The sequence below is a fragment of the Montipora capricornis genome, chromosome 7 (genome assembly GCF_036669925.1).
Source record: "Montipora capricornis isolate CH-2021 chromosome 7, ASM3666992v2, whole genome shotgun sequence".
In the NCBI taxonomy this organism is placed as follows: Eukaryota; Metazoa; Cnidaria; class Anthozoa; order Scleractinia; family Acroporidae; genus Montipora; species Montipora capricornis.
The window spans coordinates 31,866,081-31,883,533 of record NC_090889.1 but is presented as its reverse complement, the minus strand read 5'-3'; the positions used below and the strand labels follow the sequence as shown (position 1 = coordinate 31,883,533).

Sequence of the window (17,453 nt, the reverse complement as noted above, 5' to 3'; positions counted from 1 at the left end):
AATTCTAAATAATTAATACTGAAAACAAGGGTGAGAATTACAAGCACTTGAAAAAGCTGAAGACCTATTACAGCCCTGTACTTGCTGACTAGTTTTAAAATCAAAGCTAGGGTGGCAACTGGAAGATTAGGCTCGAGCTCGAGTGAGCGGCGGAAATCGAGCCTACTGGAAGATGCAAAGCTTGGAACCTTGCTTTTGTTTTTCAGTGTTGACAATCAAATAAAGGCGATAAAATTAAACGAATCTTGTTTGTTTTAAAATAAAATAAAAATCTTGAAGTTATTTGCATAATTTTTCTAAGGACAGCAGAATTGACACAGGGTTTGTTAGCATTAGTCTTTCGATCCAATGTGAATCGATTTCCGGACACGAAGTCAAACGAGAGTTTAGATTGTTGTTTAGGTAGTTTTCCTACAACATATTACTTCTTTCGAAGGATACATAAATTAACCATATAGAAAAGTCGTACCAGGAATTTCAACGCGTTCTAAAGGACATGAAAAGCACATTCTTGGCAAGTAATCCAAAATTTATTTTATGCCAATTAATCATATAAAGATCAACTTATAATTAGTTATCTTAATCAGCTTGTCACATGCATCAACATCGCAGCTTTATCTCGCTGCGAAGATCCTACCTCAAGGATAAATAAACACAGAAACATAGGAAAAACAGAAAACGTATGGCGAAAGGATCCGTCTTCTGGAAGCTTCCAATCTTCCTTTTGAAAAATATCCGCAAGGGTGCTTGAGTAACCAAACACGAGACTGAACAGCATGCGCACAAATTGAAAATCATTAATTAACTACCGAGGAAGTCTGCATGTTTTGCTAACAAAAGGAACTCATTTTTTCAGTGAACCCGATGTATAAATTAAAGGTACAGAGAATCAAATTAATTTTTGAGCGCGGAGAAAGGGAAAGTGGAGAGAAAATTGAGAGAATCGGTCGACTGAGATGTTTTCTACCTGTACAAAACACTTATATCTCGAATTGCAGCAAATTTCTCATCCAGCAAAGCTGGTAAACCTAAACGGACACATATTCAGTTACGTTGTCACGTCCCACGATTACTCGACATCAGTGGGGTTTATATCAATAGTATGGATCAATTTTAAGTGGTATCCTCGTACTCTGTTGATGATAATCGAGCCCTTTTTTCCCCAAGTTCAAATATCAGCCAATCAATTGAATAACAGTGGTTGTTTAAAGATGATAGCGCTAGCAGCAACTTCATGAGATACACTTGAACCATATCCTGGGATAAACCATTAGCCCGGCACACTTGCCAAGATCTAATAAGACTAACAATGAAATCAATTCAAAAGCAAAGGGTTCTTCCCGCAATTTCGCAACTTTTTATTTATTTATTATTATTATTTTATTTTATTATTATTATTATTTTTTGGGGGGGGAGGGGGGGGGAGGGGTGCACTGATGCAGGGATGGCGCAGTGGTGAGAGCACTTGCCTCCTACCGATGTGTCCAGGGTTCGATTCCCAAACTCGGCGTCATATGTGGGTTGAGTTTGTTGGTTCTCTACTCTACACCGAGAGTTTTTTCTCCGGGTACTCCGGTCTTCCTTTCTCCTCAAAAACCAACATTTGACTTAATTTGTGTTATTTGTTTATTTGAGTTTACAGTGTCCGCAGCGCTCCAGCGCTAGCACGACTAGACATTTAAATAAAGTTCCTTTCCATTTGTTTTTACGATAGCACACATCGGCAATGGGTCTATGTTCTGCGATTGAAACCGAAAGTAAACTGAATCCATGATGGTTGTTAACAAGGAAATATCAACCGATTACATTTTATCGACGCGCCCGATTTTCATTGTGGTACCGTCTTTCACATTTGAACACTATTTATGCAATAGAGGGCGTTTTCCGTGTTTCCATAGCGTCATCTAAACACGAGGGGGAGTTGGCAGAATTCGAGACAGGGAATTCTCCCAACTTCCCCGAGTGTTTGGATGAGACCATGGAAACACGGAAAAAAGTCCTCTATTGCTTTTATAAAATATTCCTCAAAGATAATTCGACGAATGAAGGAAAATGCAGCTTTTTTACTTCTTGATTGAAACAGATTTTCTTGATACACGCTCATATTTCCTACCAGCCAATCAAAACGCGCGTCTGAATACATAACCAATCAAAATTCGTGTGACGTCAGAGCCGTCTTTCCATACTCTCATCTAAACGCAGCTATTGACCAATGAGAGTGCGCGTACTATCGTAATTATTTTATAATATTTAGTGGAGTCTAATTGAGACAAACTTCTCAATTTTCGTAAATGGTTGAGGTGCCGTTTTTCACAAAAAGCACAAGGCCCAGAACACAATGCGATACGTGTGTATTATTTGTAGTGGGCGTTTTCGAGGAGGGTTTTGGCCAAAAGGTGGGAAAGATAACAATATGACAATTTACATAATTGGATCACTTGGAAATTGTCGGCTGTGTTGCAATGAACCTTTTTCAAGCCTTGTTTCCTAATACAACACCGGCCTCTTCGCTTTTGGCGTCGCTTCGTTTGACCCACAAATATTCCGCCTACGTATCAACGCCCGCTCGAATAATTAATCCATTTAAGGCATATTCCTGGGGCTTGCAAAAGAAATGTCATCACAACAAGTAGCCCTTGCTGTTCTGCTCGTTTTTATCTCTTCATGTTGAAACAATATACTATGCACTGTAAACAGAGAATTTACAAACGGTATCAAACATGCTTAAAGCAGAGGGATTTTCGAATGCGATTTCCTTCCTTCCCCTCCCAAAGACACCATAAAAAAAAAAAGATTCTTATGGTGCACTTTTAAATGTATGCAAGGCTTAAACGGTGATTTTCCTCGGAGAACCATTAGGCTTACAAAAAACATATCTTTTAAGAGAGACTAAGATACGGAGATCACTGTCAGGCGCGACAGACAATTGTGAGCAAAGGCAAGAAGACTGAAAATAACAATTATTTGTTAGAAGCTTTTATGCGTGATTAGAAGGATTAATAAGGCTATTAACGTATTATCTTGGTTGTAAGTAGCTTAAAGCTATTGGCATTTGAACAAAGATTTAGGGGCACTTTCAAGTGAGTGTTAGTGTTTTAAATTGTAAAACGTACAAATATTCTACAAAGGACCGAAGTGGTTACCATTACATCACCACATCGAATCAGCTATGAAGAGGAATTGCATTAACATACGGAGATTTTACAAAACTAGAAAGATTCAAACTTCATGACGAAGTAAAATGGTTTCATCGCGGGGACTCGCTTTTGATATCAAGCGATATCTTAATCTGTTTTCAGATAAATGTTAAAAGACAAGGTCATTCGGAGGGCACTAACCATGCTCATTATTTCGATAAAGAATAGATCTACAATAGAGGGTTTAGATAAGGTCATAGTATCAGCTATCTCAATGATATCACATATTCCCAAAGGCTATCAATTTAAGTGTCATTTCTTATGATTCATAGCTCTAGAGCTGTCTACTAGCAAGTCCTTGGGATGTAAAAAGGATGATATTCAAATGATATTCGATAGGCACAGAACGTTTTGACGAAGACCTGGGCAAAGTTCCACGGCACTCGTGCCAAACGCTCAAAGACAAGATCGAAAAGCAATGTCGGTTTTTTTAATCATTGAATAAAAAGAATTGTGCTAGTAGGCTCTTCTCGAACATTGAAATCATAAATGCAAGCCATACAGGGAAAGCAAAACTGCTCGAAAATATATTCTTTTAAACAATCAATTAAACCATTTCTTTTTCATCTGCCACTGAGTGGATGGGCAAATGACGTTTTTCTTAGCATTAGTGTAGGAAATAGACAGGACTGAATTAACACTCGTGTCTCGGCCTACTCTTCGAATAGCTTACTTCTTAAACATAACATGAGAAAGTTTAATTTACCCTTGATCTACCCGACATTTTTCTGTAGAAAATCACTCGATTGTAATATGAGTATATTTTTTCACGTTACCTGGATCGACGAATTTTTTCCACTTCACTTGCTTGCCTCCTCACCAACTCTTCGCTCAAAATCAGCGTACAGTGCTTTCCAGTTGTGGAGGACAAAGTCTGCAGGGATCCTGTCATCACATCGAGGTCTCTAAAACAGTACATTTGACGTAACTCAGTATCACATAGGGCATTATTTTCAACGACCTCCTGTTATTTTATAATACGAGGTTAAAAGTCAAATTACTTGTCGGTGTTTCTTTGTCTGCTTATGGTAAGGCGTCAATTCACGTGCGCATTTCCCGAAAGAATGCATCATGGTAATCGCAGCACGAGACACAACCCAGTTCGGATGTTTCTGGGCCGACTGCATTAATTAGTTTTTAAAAAGGACCGAACCCATCTGCTTTCTGCGGTGATATAACTATTGAAGCTTGCGAGGGAGTTTATTAAAATTAAAAAGCAAGGACAAGAGCAAAAACGTTATCTGTATATAAGGTGATGTACAACTGTTGAAGCTTGTAGGGGAGTTTATTACACTTGAAAAAACAACGAAAAGAGCGTTAAGAAACCTATCTGTAAATACGGTGATATATAACTGTTGAAGCTTATGGGGGAGTTTATTGCAATTAAAAAACTCCGGGGCAAGAGCTTGGAGAAACCAAAATCGAATGAAGTTACCATTTGGCAATTTAAAAGCGTTTTTGAGTTGGATTGGACGAAAACAAATACAATCTTCGACGTGGTAATTGAAACCGAAATATTCATAAACAAAGTCAATGACCCACACTTGCACGCCTGAGAAGAGCCGTGTGACCTTGATAAGTTTCCAAGTTATGTAAGAGAAATTTCAATTTTTTGGGCTCGGTAAAGCTTCATGCAAACGCTGATGGTACATGCTGGATGAAAGGTGGGTGAAATCTTCGTCTTCTTCTTAAGTAAAGCAAATTCGTTTCAGAAAGAAAAACAACGGAACAATGACTAAAATTGAGATCGGAAAAACAGGAAATTATAATGATATCAGTGGTGAAGTAAGGTTCCTCAAGGCATGACGAATAAGACTTTTACTGTGAGTTGCGATGCAACACTTTCTAACTATTTGGCAACAGGGCTTCGCGTGAAAAGTCCAGCCTTGCATTTTGTAGCTGGAGTATAACAGTTCGAGATTATTCTTGAGAAATGCACTTTTGTTCTCTTTTAAACTCTATCATTGTACTCCGAAGGGATATACTCCAGTTGGTAAGAGCCTTGACTAAAGCAGAGACTGATTTGCGTTAGTTTTACCAAATTGAAGGTAAATACAAGAAAGTGAAAAGGGTTTCATTTTTACTTGTTGATATATCATCAAGAGTTAGAAATTTGGAAACCTTTGACTTCATATGCAAACCACAAAGGCATTCAGGTGCGACAAAGTTGCACCGTGTCCAAATAGTGAGTTTGAGTGGGAAATTGACGTCGAATCCCAACTGGGACGTTTTCAGCCCACAATAGGATAAACAGGTTTATTTACTCCACTTAAATTCTTAGCATTGTCTCAAATAGGGATCGTGCTATCCAAACAGTTTGGTCCGTTGAAATGAAAAGTTATACAACACTGAAAAGGATGTTCTGATAATAGTAACAATACTGAGAAAATATGATCCACGGAAGTATTGACGCGAGATTTCTCGTCACTGTAGATTTATCGGGGTGAAATATGTGGAACAGCCTCAGTAAAGTCGAGCAAGATTAAAGTCGCATTACGTAACGAGCCATTGACATTATATACAGTATGCATCCGTTGAACTATAACTTGTACATAAGAGACGAAGAGATTTTGTTATCCGAGTCTTAGCTCCTACTCGTTCGCATTTCAAGTGAAATATCAAGCTCCCTGCAGGGAACTGGGGACTCAACAGAACTGACCAAGTTTTCAGTCTCGAGTTACTGCATGCCATATCTCGGTGTGAACAAGAAATCATTAGACCGCAAAGCCAGAAAAACATAAAGAAACAATATGTTCTTCAGTTACTCAGCTACGAAAAGGCCTACGTTGTGGAAGTGTTCAGCTTCACAACTAAGACTGCTTGATATTAGACAATCTCAACTTTCCGATCGCGAAGTTCCAGGATCATAAAACGCCTTACAAACAGTGTTAAATCATAGCTCCGTCCTGTGAGGGAATTAAAAAGTCAACGATGAATACGCGAGGAAAGCAATACCCCGCATTTTTTCCATCATCGAGATTGGTAAGATAAGGAGGTGGTGTCTAAAATTCCCTCTTAAAAGATTTCAGCTGATGCAGAGCATGTTGACGCACATCTTCATTATCACCTCAGCACCGATTTGCTGAGCTTGCTGATAGCGCAAACATAGCGTCTTTAACTCTGTCTTGCTGCGCAGGAAACTATGAGGAAACGTACTTTTATTAATTGCAATACGCTATAGGGTCAGTGCGTTTAGCTATAGCCATATCAGGATGCTCGGAGATTGAAATGAAGATCAAGTTGCTCGAGGCACAACTCTCGTGCACTGTATCCTTCCCTCGTGCACACAAATACCTCCACGCGTGCACAGTACAAGATGTGTTTTTACTTAAGTACTTTGTTGGAACTTCCATGAATTATTCAAACGATGAACCGTTGCTGGAAGCATTATCTTCAGTGTGCTCAGTTTAACTCCGTTGATAACAAATTTCAAGGCGAAAACCAAACTCTCACAACAGCAGTTTCCTAACGGCGATAACAACGCCCCGGTCGATGCACGTGCAGTATTACATAAGGATCCACTCAAACACACACTGATGTCAAGACCTCCAGGCAAAACATAAATATTCAATTCCACTCATCAATCCTACATCTATAACAATACGCCAAGCGGTAATACAGCTGCACATAACTTGTTTAAAAAGTCAACCATGGGTAACGAAGAGTTAAACGAGATGTCGAGACTGGCAAAGTTTTTTTGTAGCTCTGGACATTTTAGCTTTAAAAAGGACATGAAATTTAAAGGCAACGGCGTAAAAACACGGTGAAATTTGACTAAACTTATCTAGATAATACGATTGAGATCTGCGGCCAATTGCCACCTCTTAATTCCCATATCAAATGGGTATAAACAAGTCCAATAAATAAACAACCATCAATAGGCGCGCCAAATTAGCGTATCTAAGGAAATATGATTCCGGTTGGTTGGTCGTTGTTAAGGAGGTCATGTTGCAGCGACATGCTGCAGCGACAAAAAAACTTGTGTAGTACACACTGAGGCGACATGTAGCAGGGAAGTGTAGCGGGGACACGTCGCGGGGACAAAATCACCCCAAAATTGGTGTTGCACAATTATAAACGTATCAGCAGCTCACACGAGGGGACATGTCGCTGCGACATATCCCTGGGGTATGTACCCGCAACATTTTTATGTGTGTGCACATGTTGTGATTTCGTCCCCGCTACATGTCCCCGCGACACTTCTCTGCTCCATGTCACCTCAGTCTGCACTACACAAGTTTTTTTGTCGCTGCGGCATGTTGCTGCAACAAGTCACCGCAACATGACCCCTCGCGTCTCAGCATCTTAAGTATGGCAAGCCGTTTGTAGCAAAATTTAATCTTGGATATATATGTTCAATCCTTTAAATCAAGGTTTAATTTAAAGTTATAAAAGGCATTCAATGCAATCCAACCCTTAAATTTTACATCTTATGCAATACCACGAATATTGACTCAATCCAATCCTTAAATAAGCCATCGACGAACTGAATCATATTTCCTTATATATACGTTAATTTTAATTCTTTTAACAGGTCAGATATCTATAGCTTTCGCCAAATAAGCAAAAACGCATCTCAGATTCTTCCCGCAGTCAATGTTGTCAGCAGAAGGTCCAGAAGTGTTGAAATTTGTTTCCGGCGAGGAAGTTTTTCCTAGCAATACACCTCATTCCAAAATGGCCCCAGAAGAGTTGAAATTTGTTTCCGGCGAGGAAGTTTTTCCTAGCAATACACCTCATTCCAAAATGGCCACCATTTTAGTGTATTTTGTTTGTTTGCAAATTAGCCCCTTGTTGGGCTAATTTGCTAATTAATGGCTAATTTACAAGCGAATAAACGAATACTGCAATGGAGGCCATTTAGGAATAAGGTGCATGTGGTTCGATTATTTGCTTGATCACACACTTAGGCCCCCTCCGCACGTATCCGAATATTTCTGAAAACGAGGACTTCTTCCTCCGTTTTTGCTGTTTTTTTGCGGTTACCGAAAACGAACGTTTTTAGAAACGCTCCCCAGAGTGTAGATTTTTGAAACTGGAGGAAGTTTGTGGTATTCGCGTGGAAGGGTGGAAACGGAAGTTTTCGAATACAATGACATCAGAGCCACGTGATACGAAAGAGAGGGCACGCGTACGTACGCAGGTGGAGATTGGCGTTTTCGAATCGTTTTCGCGTATTCGTGTGGACGGGAAAAGACGATTCGAAAACGCTACCGTGTGGACTTACATTTTTTCAAATACGGAGAAGAAATATCCGTTTTCGAGAATAATCAGATACGCGTGGACAGGGCCTCACGAATCTTCGCGAATGAGTTAATTAAATTAGCACAGGAAAGAAAAGCTGACCATACAGATGTCATAGATATGTGCAGTTGCAAAGAAGCCAACAAAATAAGAAAGAAATAGAAAATCGTATCTTGTACAGCTTTACTAACTTCGATTGAAACCAAGTGAGAGCTTGTCGGTTGCGATTGAAATCCATTTCCATTTCTTGTTCGAATTCACTAGATGGAAATGTACCTTCACGAAGGAAAATCTATTTAATCGCCAGCGACACCCCTGGCCACTGGCATAGCCTTAATTCTCTCGTTCGTGGCCTGTCTTATTTGGCATCTACCACTGAGGCCGAATCGCGGCTCGGTACTGAATACCCAACCTCGTTCCCAGGCTCTCTCTATCCCTCCCTTGTCGTAGAGAGAGCCTGGGAACAAGGTTGGATATCCACCCCTAGCCACCTCCACTTCCGTAAAAAGTTGTTAATTATAAAAATAGTTTGTCAAATTTCTTACGATTTCTACCTGATTCAAATACATCGAATGTCTTCTTTAAGTAACAAAAGTCCCTTTGAGTCAAGCTTCAGAGCCAAGATGCCATCTACTATTTTCAGATTTTTTTCTGAAAACAATAGTCTTCAGTTTCTAAAATTGCCGCTTCTTCTTCCAGTCCCGGGAGAAAGAATGTTTTTCGCAATCGCGTGTCTCAAGCTTCAATTGTAATGCCTTGAATTTATCGGGTAGAATTTGGCAGTTTCTGCAAGTACCGGAGCAGAAATTACGTAAAACAAAGAAACAAAAGACAGAAAACAAAACGACTCCAAATAAAGACTAATCCCAAGTGACCAAAAACACAATGCTTTCCGGTACCAGCTGAAAGCCCCTAAAATTTCCTCAGTAGTCTTGCAAAGTGACAAGTATTTCTGCCTCTAACAAACATTGTTGACAGACTTGATTTTCACCAAGCTTCAGCCAAATATCAGACATGCCACACATAACAAGAAATGTTGCTCCAACGGAAGACTCCCGCGACTTGACGAACTTTGTTTATTGCCGCCAGATGTTTCCATTCGACGACTCACTGACACAACAGCGTAAAACCGCAGATTCAGTGGGCCGAAAAGAATTAATAAGCAAACAATAAGCAATAAGGAACATGCCCTGACAAGATTAAATTTAAATTCGCTATGACTCTTTTTCATGACTGAGTAAAGCCTAAAATTGCAGCTCAAACACACAAGGAATGATTGGAACGAAATTCCAATAAGGTACAAACATAACAGTTTTGGTTAAAAGGTTTTTTTTGTTGTTACAGTTGTTGATGATTTTTAACTGAAAATAAACCAATATGTTTGTCAATCCTCGTTTCATTGACAATCTAGCAATAGCAATTTAGATTCATGACTTGCAACAGAAAAACATGAATGCGCCTACACGTTACAGAGCATTAAAACCAAGGTGAACACACCATGACACCAAACTCGTGCGCATGCGTGACGTAAAGGGGTTTGACCAGTATGGTGTGTTCACCTTGCTTTTAATGCTCTGTTTTAAGGACGGTGCCTACTAATTCAAAGGAATTTTTGTGCGGTTTTATTAATACGAGGGAAAAGCAGATCTTAAAAAGTGTTATTGAAATCCAAAACGAAAATTGGGGGTAGCCACGCATTTTTGAAAGATGATTAACCAATAATATTTTTAGTAAGCTTTAAAATACAAAGCTATGTATATAGCGTTCCTTTCAAAATTGAAGCTTAATTATCTATGAAAAATGCATGGTTACCCCCAATTTTCCTTTTGGATGCCAAGAGCACTTGCTTTCTCCGCATAGTTTAAAACTGCGCAAAAATATCCCTGCATTGGTAAGAAATACGAGTATCAGGAGATGCGCAGAATGTATGCGCAATACCAGTAGTAGGCACCGTCCTTAAACTGAGTTAAATCAATTGCTATTCGTCAATTTTTGTCATCTGGGGAAAAAAGCTAGGACTAAATTCTTACCCTTACCCTATATAGTTGAAAACTTAAACATAGCATTGTTAAACGTATTTTGGTATTTAAACGGTAGATATAGGCATATTTTTATGCCCAAAAATTTTTCATCTGTTCGGATTTCCTAGCTGAAAATCTTGTAATCCAAACATTATGAGGATCAAAACTTACCTTTTCGAAAATTCCTCCCGAAAATTCCTCCCGAAAATTCTACGTGACCTTTTATGGTACAAATCCGTTACACCATTTTTTCGAAGTTCGAAAATCCTAGGACAGGCAGGCAAGCAAGAAATTTTACAACAAATGTTGCGAAAAATCTAGATCTCAAATCGTCTTCCGAACTGATATTTTCCGAAAATTTTATAAACAATCGTAAGAAATTTTGACCTTTGATGGCTCATTCTGCAAAAAGTCATTCGATATCTTGTCTTATAAGGGTTGATTAAAGGAGCGTCTTGCGTGTTACCTCAGTCATTTTGAGCCAAATCCATGAAAGTGGCCCTTTTAGTGTCAGTACTAGATTCAATATCTTTCCTTGATAAACGTCGAAGCATCATTTAAATTTTTTTCTTGTTGACGGTAAAAACAAAAGTAGGGTTTTTCGCTCGCTAAGCATGCAGAGAAGATGAAATTAGAGAAACATTTTGTAAATGAAGAGCAAAGCAAGGTCTTTCTGCATTGATTTAATTTTAGAACTAGAGATGGCCATGATCGGTCCGGTCAGTTTAGTTGTTGTTTTAGAACCTTTTTTATAAGGACGTTCAGGCTATAAAAATTACTAACCAAAACAAGAACATACTACGGAGATACCCAGACTGAGAGTCACCTAAGAACGTCTTTATCTTGTTTATTATTTGTTTTTGTGAGTAGCACAAAAAAAGATGTAAAACTTGAACTGTAGCGGAGGCTACTGAACAGGACTATTGAGTCAAATATACTTAGTGGCGTTTTTTTAGCATTGCCAACGTAGTTTTCCTACTGCATGATACACTGAAGAACAATAACTCACCTTTGCAGTCGAACTTAGTATACTACACAAGTTTAAGAACATATTAAGAACGTTTCCAGGCTGAACTCAGTGATCGGAAAAAAGAACGTGCAGTCTCTATCCCAAAATTAGACGAAAAAAAGTGTGTCAGTGCATGGACTACTGAAAATGCACTCCACATTTTTTACGTGATATTCAATGCCACGACAGCTTGTAGACTCTGGAAATACTCGAAATACATACCATCAGGTATGACAATGGGTGATTGTTTCAGTGGTTATATCTTGGGTAAATGAGAAAGTAGAGTAGCCGTATTTTGAGTAAGACGGACGGGAACTTGAGATTTGTAACGTTGGCGGACAAATCCTCTCGATTACTTGCAACGTGGAAAGTGGATAGAACTGAGCATAACGAAGCTAAAACCAGTGAAGAACCCTAAGCAGGATTCCTAAATGGCAGATTCAGAAGCGGCTGTCAGTTGCAATCAATCTCTCTCTACGCGGAAGAATGCACGGTTATCACCTACGATTGAGCAAAAAAAAACGTTGATCCAAGATTTATTTGTTCTGGTATTCTGATATTCAAGCAGACAAAACATTTTTGAAGTGTTTTCCACTCGTTAGCCAAGACGCTGTCAAAACAGAACGTGTTCCATAGGTAAGAAAACAAGGCTTCTGTTTTCTTTTTTTTTTCCCTTAGGTTTCTTCAAGTTAACTGAAACTTCTCTTTCACACGGTGATGACTTATTTCATTGTATTTTCGAACGCACATGGTTCATGATAGGTAACGAGAATTCATAGCTCTTGATTCGACAAAGTTGCCAGATCTTGGCCGTGAGTATGTTGCTACTGGTATAGAGAAAGTAATTGAAAAGGCGTTTTTTTGTTTTTTTTGCATTTTGCAACCGGTTAATTGTAAACGCTTTTGACATTTCATAAGTGATATTATGTCAAGTTAGCCCCACAAATATGACCTGTACTGTACTTGTGATAAGCCTTTGAAATTGTACAAATGATGTCAACGAAATGATATCTTCCGCTCTCTAATTCTGTCTTGCCACCATCTGGAGGATCCTTTTAACAATCAGAAAAAGTCTGTGAACAATATCGAATCTTTTTGAAGACTGAATTAATAAGAGTCGCATAGCGAATGTGGACATACTTCCTTACCGGTCTATGTCACTCAGTGACACTTGCCTCCATTCATTATCTACAACCTTACCATGTTTTTTTCTATGAAAGGAATTTTCACTTGTTGCTTTTGATTTTCCAACACCAGCTTTAACGTTATGACGTGCGATATGTTAAAAAACGCCTAAGTTTCTGCATTTAAACATCTCTGAAATTTTGCTCTTGACATGTAAGAGACCCTTTGTCACACTGACATCTTTGCACAGAATGATCAGATTCCAGGTCAGTGCAACACTGTATATTTTAAGTGATTTTTTCGCTCATCAGTTTTGAGGTATTCTCGTTTGAGGAAAATTACATCGCGTGGTACTGAAAACGTACCTACAACAGTTGCTATTAAGCGTCCCAGAAAACGTAAGCGCGCCGGCGTTTAAAGTTGTAAGATTACGATTTATAATCTTCAGTGGCAAACAAACTTTCTATCATATATTCACCCCTAACGAGATACAATACGAACTTACAAGTGACCAGCTTCCAGTTGAATTGATATATAGCTCTGTTGGTAGAGCTGTTGGTGGATTTGAACAAATCCCGCTCAGGGCATAAAAAGTTTTTCTCCCAATGAAAAATGTCATCCAGGGGTTGTCCGTCCGTGGTCCTTTCCTTGACAAGTGTCCTTGTTCAAAAACTAGCATGCCAGGTTTTGAACAAGGACATTTGTCAAGGAAGAAATTGTCATACTTTTCCATTTGCACTGCCAAGGGAAAGGTGTCAAGGAAAGGTTGTCAAGGAAAACTTGCCAGTGAAAAGGAGGCTGTATGCTCTCCCGGCTGTGTGCTTTCAAAATGGCGACCCATTCATCACATTAGACCTTCAACAAGCGTCCGCCTCCCAATTTCTATCATAGCAAAGAAATTGTTAAATAAGAAAAATCGTTTATTCCACGCTGAGAACAAAGCATGAGGGATCAACTAGCAAATAGTTTTTGAGGAACTTCAACACGGCTACGTATAGTGGGCGGGGGGTTTAGCAGCCGACTGAAAACTCGTTCAGATGGGTCGTTCCAGCCGGAAAGAGAGGCAAACTGATGTTTCTTGTGTCAGCAAACCATTCTTATTATTTAAAACTTGAAAACGAGACAAAACTTAAAACTTGAAAACGGTACAAAAAATGTGACAATTAAGTCATGGTTTTATCACCTTGACAACGGCACAACAAACGAGGAAACGGTACTAAATTAACTCTGCTTGCAAGAGGCCCAAATCCGTGCTATTAAAAGGGACATATTATTGCGCACGATTTATTTTAGCTTTAGATTTTGAGCTCAGTGCATTTGACGAAAATATTTTTATACCTCTCTGCATAACCAACGAGATCTCATTTTCATCACAAACACAGAAACCGGCAAATGGCACGAGCGTCTCACACAGCCTGCTGAGGTGCAATAACAAACCCCGGATATATCAATGTGCAGTTTAGTCTTTTCAACCTAATCTCTCAAACTTTATGGAATAAAACTTGCGCGACAGGTCAGCTGACAGGTCACTTATGTCAGAGGCACGATTGTTGCTTTCAGTTTTACGCGACTACGAATCAACGAAAGCCATGGAGACGGAGTTGGAAGTCACCGCCAACGTATGTAGTGCGGCAGATATTTTACCATACTCTTCCATACTCTTCCGTAGATCTTGATTGTTTCGATTATGATTATGACACAAATTGAGACCTCGACGCCTTTGAAAGATCCTTTGTGTCTATATAGTGACGCCCTTATAGATTCAAGGATTAGGCACTGTAGAGATATTGTGAAAGTCAAGTCAAAGTATTAGACATTTTATGCTAAGGACCTGAAAAGATCGCAGAAAATTCGTGAAAGGTGGTCGTCTTCAGCATCTCACGAACCCTGCCTCCATCTTGGAAATTTTAATTATCGCGGAAACTCTCGCTTTACTGACAAATGCACATCAAGGGGATATAAGTTTTAACAAAAGACAGGAGCACTTCCTGAAGGTAAATCGGCGACCGAAAACCGAATATTACATTGCGACATGCCTGGTCAGATCTACGCATCGTTTACGTGGATTCCAATAGCGTCATATTATTAAAATTGTCCCTGACCTTCTCAACTGAACAAAAGTAATTATAATGACGCTGTCATTAAAACGAAAAATTGTGCACGGACTTTGAACTGCTTTTGCAGCCACCTAAGCGCAGTCATTTTAGTGATACACTTTCGCGTAACCGAATTGCGAAGGAGTCCTTCCATTCATTTTGATTTAAAATTGTAAAAAAAAGGTACCATAGCCTATAGAACAGAAAAAAGATACATTCCTCTCTTTAAATACATGAACTAAAGGTCGATTGCATGATTTTTCAACGAGCACTCCCCATCGTATATTTTTCTTTCTAAACTGGATTTCAGTAAGAGTAATCTTGTTAGTTTAATGTAAGTACAAATAGTATCATATCCTATAGAAAGAAAAAAAAGACACACCCCTCTTTTTACAGTTGCAATGTAAGACCTAAATTCAAACGATAGACTAGGCCTAGATTGTATGATTTTTCAACAAGCACTTTTTGATATTGTACTTTTAAATGTGTATTAATAAGGTGATCAGAACTCCTTATTGCATAACTGACATTCCGGTACGATCGGCTTTCGAGGGAGAATCCCATTAAACAGAGAGCATAGTTATCCGTTCCAATCCCATATTTTTCTTTCTAAATTGGATTAAGAGTAATCTTGTTAGTTCAATGGAAGTAACTTTCGTTTCGTTCCGTTTCGTAACTCTGCGTTCCGCAAAGTGTTGACTCCAGGAGTAAATAAACAATCGACAGTTCTTACTAAAAACGATTGAGGAGAACATTATTTTTCTTTGAAAAATGTGTGTGGCTTAGGAAGCGAAACTTTGGAAAGGTCAAAATGGTACCCATTTCCTAGAATGAGTGTTCAAACTACGCCGGTTGGTTCCTCAGAGGAATTTTGCAGTTTTTACATCTGATATCTCAAAACGGCCCTTTAGATTTTCCACGCGTTCAATGAAATAGCCCAATACAGAAGCGAAGTCGTCCAGAATTTCAACCCTGACAACACATTGGCGGTAGCTTAATTAAAGCCCTCACCCCAACGTCATTCTCGATCACTGACTATCGCTTATGGTTCACCTCCACAAAACTGTTTGGTCCGGTCTTCCTAAGACGTGGTTTAAACGCTAGTCACGTTTTGTTTGATTGTTTGTTTTTGCTGTTGTTGTTGTTGTTGTTTTTTTTTTTTTTTAATAACTAAATCGAGGAGCCAATGTGAGTAAGACTCCTAAAACCAGGTATCGAAATGCAGTGCATAAGCTATTCTCCTTATTTTAAGGTCTGTTATTAAAGACGCTCAAGACCAAAGATACATTGATGGAAGAGAATTCTAAAAGAAAAAGGAAATGGAACAGCGAGCTTAAAGACAAGATCAAACCCAAGCAAAGGTCTTCCACATCCAACCATCAAAGGTATGCAACATTACAAATGGACAAGGGAATCGTTGAGCTCGTAAATTAACGCCAGCATAAATATTAACCTACGTAGGTCTTTCATGATGGATCAATTGAAACGCTTCGAAAGACGATTGATCGAGTATGCGGGATGTCTTCTCCAGCACAGTATGCTACTGTAGAACCCATGACTTTCTTTCTTACTCGATTCAATTACCAAAATAAAACATAAACATTTTATTGAACTCTTTGTCTCGGTCCTAACTTGAGGCCATGCTGCAATCAAGCCATAAAATATTCAGGAAAAACGCGAACGCGGAGGTAAGACGTAATGAAAGACGAATACTTGATTTTTTCTTTATTTCTTTATTTATGGGCTTGTTTCTCTGACACCACGAAAAAAAAATGCGTGAACTTTAAGTGCCTACCGCTATTCAAACTATCAAATTTGAAGCAAGTAGTGCCATATGCTGCTGAAACCTCTACTAAAGGCAAAAAATCACTTTTCCACTAGTGCCGTCAGTTCCTGGCAATGCGCACATATTTCAAACGACTGGGAATCCCCCGTGAGGTAATCTTAAGTGTCCAACGTTTTGTCAAGTGTTCTAATTTTTCCTTTTCAATGCGCAAAATCGAATTAAATGAGTAGCGATGAGAAATTCCATGCCTTTCTTGCGTGATTGGCTTGAAAATTCACGCGAAACATTCTCAGCCAATCAAGCAAAAGAACGACGTGACGTGACTTGCTCGCTTTCGTTTTGTCTCGCTTAGCCTCATCTGCAGGTATTCGCTTTGCGTTCTGATCGTCTAATTTGATCGCATTGCGTCTGCGCAGATTTGCTTAAGTCAGTACGTTCCCTTTGGGCTAAAATCAAACAATCGAAGCCGCTGTTATTTCATGACGTTGATTTTCAGACGACATTCAAGTCCACCGGACCTCAGAAATGGCCAGCTTGTGGATAAAGACAGCTTAGAACGAAGGGAAGACACTTGGAAGGACGTTCGAAAAGATGACGATTTTCGTATGATGGCCATTGACGCAAACGGCAATTTTGTCGAAGAAGACGAGGACAGATGGAGAACTTCGGACGATATCACTGATCGAATGCAACCTCCAACACATGGATGCAGGGAAGAAACCATCTCTTCGTTTTCCGGTGAGAGAACTTCTCACTTTGCCAACTCAGTATGATCCCACAGTGCAATGATCAAAAGCTCTAGGACAACACGAGGGAGCTTTATGTCTCCCAAGTTGAAAAAACAACCGTCAGTTGTCGTTCGATAAATGTTGGACAAAATGTTGTTTCCGTTCGAACATTTAGCCCAATCTTTTGTTGTACACGACAAAGTCCGAAAGTTTAAATCAGTGACTTTCCAACATAGTTCTGATACGA

The 17,453-nt window shown here is 39.2% G+C and overlaps 2 protein-coding genes across 3 annotated transcripts in view; one reads left to right on the top strand and one right to left on the bottom strand.

Annotated features, from left to right (window-relative positions):
• Positions 1 to 4,075, bottom strand: part of LOC138056940 (fibronectin type III domain-containing protein-like) — a 58,412-nt gene extending 54,337 nt beyond the window's left edge. Inside the window, exon 1 of the mRNA XM_068902919.1 lies at positions 3,974 to 4,075. The gene's annotated coding sequence lies outside the window, so the exon portion shown is untranslated. The remainder of the gene's footprint in view (positions 1 to 3,973) is intronic.
• The window catches only part of LOC138056941 (GRAM domain-containing protein 4-like), a 39,271-nt gene that overhangs the window by 6,093 nt on the left and 15,725 nt on the right, over positions 1 to 17,453 (top strand). The window contains exons 1-3 of one of the 2 annotated variants that reach the window (XM_068902927.1): positions 4,738 to 4,861; positions 15,945 to 16,077; positions 16,975 to 17,216. In XM_068902927.1, the coding sequence (XP_068759028.1) occupies positions 4,855 to 4,861; positions 15,945 to 16,077; positions 16,975 to 17,216 (382 nt within the window). In that variant the 5' untranslated portion in view covers positions 4,738 to 4,854. Of the gene's footprint in view, positions 1 to 4,737; positions 4,862 to 15,944; positions 16,078 to 16,974; positions 17,217 to 17,453 lie in introns of those variants that run through there. The other variant, XM_068902928.1, reaches the window with a different exon arrangement.